General features: G+C 35.2%; 1 protein-coding gene across 2 annotated transcripts in view; it reads right to left on the bottom strand.

Annotated features, from left to right (window-relative positions):
• Nucleotides 1-1945: 1945 nt before the first annotated feature.
• LOC100165505 (mucin-2) overlaps nucleotides 1946-4922 on the bottom strand; it is a 20272-nt gene continuing 17295 nt past the window's right edge. For both annotated transcript variants that reach the window (XM_001944030.5, XM_003246468.4), the window contains exons 7-8: nucleotides 3242-3316; nucleotides 1946-2306 (exon numbers count right to left, since the gene is read on the bottom strand). In XM_001944030.5, the coding sequence (XP_001944065.2) occupies nucleotides 2099-2306; nucleotides 3242-3316 (283 nt within the window). In that variant the 3' untranslated portion in view covers nucleotides 1946-2098. The remainder of the gene's footprint in view (nucleotides 2307-3241; nucleotides 3317-4922) is intronic.

A 4922-nucleotide genomic window follows, 5' to 3' on the forward strand; every position in this document is an offset into this window, starting at 1 on the left:
TCAAAAGATCGATTCACATTCGAGGATCGCCCATCACTAAACCAAAATATAAACAAAGTGTACGACCTGTACGATGCGATGATGGCAGGTGATGACACGGTGATGGTGCTGTTGTCCCGGAGCGACGGTTGATACCGCCGCTGGCGCTGATCCGGCAGGCGACACTGGCACTCCCGCCGAAAATCACAAAATGGTCGACGACACCGCGTACTTGCGTCCGGTGGCCGACGGCGGTATGGAGGCGTCGGTAATAGATCAAAAATTGGACGACGCGGGTAAAATTAAGTTTGGTACTCACTACTCACGAGTCACGATTACTTGGTATCGCGAAACCGTCTCACGTGGGTGCCCGTTGTCGCGACAGACGACAGCTATTTAATACGTCACGGCCGGCGTGTTCGCACAGCGTCAGGCGGACGGACGGGCGGAAAACACGCGGGCTCGTGTATGCGCACGGCGAGAATCGGACTGGCCATGACAAATGAGATTAATCTTATTTGTCATGGGACTGGCGACGGCAAGTAACAATAAATAAGTCGCGGCCGACAGGGGTTCGCACGGCGAAAAATCGGACGGACGATAGACGCAATGAAATAACCCGTGGTGTCAGAACTCGCATCGCGAACACAGAGACGTGCGCGATGAGTGGGTGAGCGCGAGGAACAAATATGAAATAAATATGACGGACGACGGTATTAACAGCGACGGCGCACCAGTTCGCGATAGTAAAAGCACATACGACAAATTGCCAAGATGGCTGACGGGTGACGGATCAAAAACGACTAAGCACATGACGACGGGTACCGTAGCGGCGTAGCTGGAGGCTCGGCTGCAGCGAGACCGTCCCTACTCCGGAGGTACAAAGGTCGACTTCGCGGCGCGCACCAGAATAGCAAACGTTGCGACACGGGACGTGACGGTCACGTCGCGCGAAATTCAAATAATCGATTTGGTGTCCAACACCTAATAAAACAATTGTTTCTCTACAGCAGAGATGGGCAACTGGCGGCCCGCGTACCATTTTTCACCGGTCTGTGGTACATTTCAAATTAGATTATAAAAATATAAAATATTAGTATTTTTCTGTATTTTATTTTATTATATTTATAAAATTATTAAAATCGATGTTTACCGTAAAACGTAGATATAAATTCTTATCTAGTATTGAACTATTAAATGTAAATAATATTATATTATTTATAGGGGCATAATTAACATAAAGGTTTTTTTTTGCCTATTACCTATGTTCTCTGGCCTGCTAAATGTTCGCACTTTCAATATTGGCCCTCTAGTAGCATTGAGTTGCCCATCCCTGCTGGCTGCTCTATAGGATAAAACTAATGACTATAAATATTTATATGTATATAATTACATATTATTTTCATTCGATAGCATCCTCAAAAGCTGGAAGGAAACAGTAATAATAGGCAGTAGTTGAGTAGTGTAAATATACAATTTACTAAAACCTATATAAAAAATAATACTAAGTATTCTGAAAGGCCTTTTTTTGCTACCTACAACTAACAGAAAGACCATCTCAACATTAAGGTCCAAATGCAGCAGTATTGCCTGCATTTCCCTATTTACGTCACCACTGATTATATACTCTATTCAGAATAAGAACAAGCCTAAGCTTCTGCTTATGGGCGTGGTTTTTTTTCCAAAGCACTGGACTCGAGCGTCGACTCGATAGGAGAAGAGTCTAACCGTCGCGGACGAAAACTTGTCGCCGTCGAGGTACGTTCTTATTCTGAATATAATATAGATTATAGAATATAGACTATACAATTATATAGGTAATAGGTATGAACTTCTTTATAAGTAATACTTATAATAATATATTAAATAGAATGTTTTAATAAAATACACTATAGGAACAGTATACGCAGTATACGCACTATGCAGCATCGTACAGGATACGTTTATAACTGTATTGTTATAATAATAATATTAGGACATTTTTGTCTTTATTTAAAATAATACAACTATCCTGTGTGACTGTGCCTACTGTAATACATTACTATGACAAATGGATAAGACTTATATTCGCTGTATCTATGGTAGCAATGCCTTCTCGGACCTGCAAGACCAAGTCCTATTAGTGACTGTTGAGTATATCCAAAATGGTGTTGAGTCTAGTAGATTCCATTTCCAATACTTTCTGTTGTATTTTCCATTTTTCTAATTGTCCCTGAACATTGTCCGTCGTCGTTTCACTCATGTGTCGTTGTTGATCCAATCGTTCGTATTCTGCTAATCGCCCCCAAACTTTGGTCGTCGTGGTTTCCTTTTCATTTTTCTTGCAGCTACATAAAATATTAATAAATAGGTATGATGTAGGAATATAATACATAAATATAGTTAATATAAAAACAGAAAAAGGGACTGCATGTACATTTACGCCAGGAGTGGGAGGCGGTAGGAGTCCTACCATAGGACGAATGTACCAACTGAGATTTTTTACGACGCTATATTTAGTAATAATAATCGTGAACATGATTACGACGATAAATCAACAATCTATAGGCTGCCGTGTAACGACAAAAAACAATTACAGTAAGTATACCTACGTTGCACGTTGGTTAAAATTTCGAAATTGGATAACCTTAACTGGCCAAAACCAAAAAACTGAGAAGTCGATCTACTGTGGGTGTCAAATATACTTCGTCACATTGAGTTGGTTACTGTAATAATGTACCTAATATATATGGATATGTTAGAGTTAGAGTACTCGCCTATGTGTTAGTTTTATATTATACATTTATACCTACTCATTTACTTGAAAAGTTTGAGAATTTAAATAATTTTAAAAATATGTGGATGTTGGTGATGAAAAATTGAATCAAAATCTGAATAAAAACTTTCACAGACGTTTGTCGTATGTATTCTAAAGTATAATATCATTTTTATATTCGTGTAGGAATTAGGACATCACATTTGTAGGAACCAACGTACAGTGGCGTAACCAAGGGGGACTAAGGAGACCATAGCTCCCCTTGACTGTGTCGACCTTAGAATTTTATCAAGATTAATAAAAAAATAAAAAGTGTCAATAAAAGACATAATGTATTTGTATTTTTTGTGAGACTTAGCACCCCCTCCATGTACAAAATTTTTTGTTACGCCACTGCCAACGTATGCAATTGTTACTCTCGTGTAGGAACTATTCCCCTTACAAATATAGGTATAAATTATAAAAGTTACCATATAACATCTACAGGTACTTAACAATAAAACTCACCGTCTTGAATGTTGTTTGTTAAAGGCGCATTTGCAATTCGTGGTTGGTTTAATCCATTCTGTAGTCCCATAATAACTATAACATAAACGTTTACTGTATTGTTAAAATGTTCAATTATCAATGTCTATTGAAAATTGTGTAAAACTGCTTGTAACAGTGGCGTGTCATACATGTGTGCCATGTGTGCAAATGTCACGGGCCCACGGTTTGGGGGGGGGGGGCATTAGTGCTCAACGTTTCACAAAACAAAAATTAAATAAATACAGTTATTTACGAAAAATTAAAAAATAAATTTTCAATTTCAAATGGTTCGACATCGTTATGTTGATATTTTAGAACATAATTAATTAATTCTATAATTATTAGAATCAAAAATAAAGACAAAATATTTGAAGCAAACGATTTAAAAGTTCATATGGAAGATTTTCAATTTATATTCAGTGTTATTTTCATTGGCAAAATTTTGGAGAATGTAAATGTTGTATCAAAAGTTCTTCAGTCTCCTAAACAAGAATTGAGCACAGCAGCTTCTTTGCTTAATTCTGCGTTGATAAATCTTCAAGAATACAGGTCACAATACAGTGATTTTTTCAAAATAGCAGTAGAAATGGCAAAAAATGGGGTGTATCACAAAAATTTCAATAAAAAAGAAGCCGAAGAGCAAACGATTTTATGACAAAATCCTCCAAGATTATTGATTTACTCCAGCAGAAGAACATTTTAAAATAAATATATTTTATTTAACATTGGACAATGCAATAATGCAACTAAAAGAATGTTTTACTAGTTTAAATAACGTATTCAAAATATTTAAAGTTATTCAACTGAATTCGTTGATTAATTTAACAGACGAACAAATTTATGACTCCGCTAATAAATTGGTAGAATATTATGATTCTGATTTATCTAATGCTCTTGCTGGTCAAATTTTATCATTCAGATCTTGTTTTAAAGAATAAACTACAAAACGAACATCGGTAAGACCAATTACCGAATTACTTGTTATAGAGAACCCCACATTCGCAACAACATTTTCTGAAATATGCACAGCGTGCATGTTATTTTTGTGTTAACAGTTGCTACAGCGGAACAATCATTTTCAAAATTAAAACTAATCAAAAATTATTTACGGAACACAGTGTGTGAAGAGAGATTAAGTGGACTTGGAATTCTATCTATTGAAAATGACCGAGCTTGTCAGTTAAATTTAAAAGAAATAATTAATAGTTATGCAGAAAAAAAAGCATGCAACGAAATTTCCATTGAATTATTATTATTATTATTATTATTATTAAATATTATATTTTTATCATTATTAATAGATATATTATATTATTTTATTTGTATGACGTAATTTCATCTTATTTTTTATGTAATTTTAATTTCAATAAAATAGAAAGTACACTGTAGAACTAATTTTAGAATAAAAATTCTTAATTTAAATTTTGAATTTATATATCTATACTTATATTATTTAAAATAAAAAAATGAAGGGGGCCTTTTTTTAATTTTGCACACGGGCCCATTTTTGGGATAAACCGCCACTGGCTTGTAGGTATATACAGGTTGGTTTTTTTTATCACTTTATAGTTTATAGTTTATAATATTATTTTCTCAGTAAATGTATATGTCTTTTAGATTCTGAACGAAGTGATGAATGTATTGATTTTACAATGATGTG

This window comes from Acyrthosiphon pisum, chromosome A3 (assembly GCF_005508785.2).
Source record: "Acyrthosiphon pisum isolate AL4f chromosome A3, pea_aphid_22Mar2018_4r6ur, whole genome shotgun sequence".
Classification (NCBI taxonomy): domain Eukaryota; kingdom Metazoa; phylum Arthropoda; class Insecta; order Hemiptera; family Aphididae; genus Acyrthosiphon; species Acyrthosiphon pisum.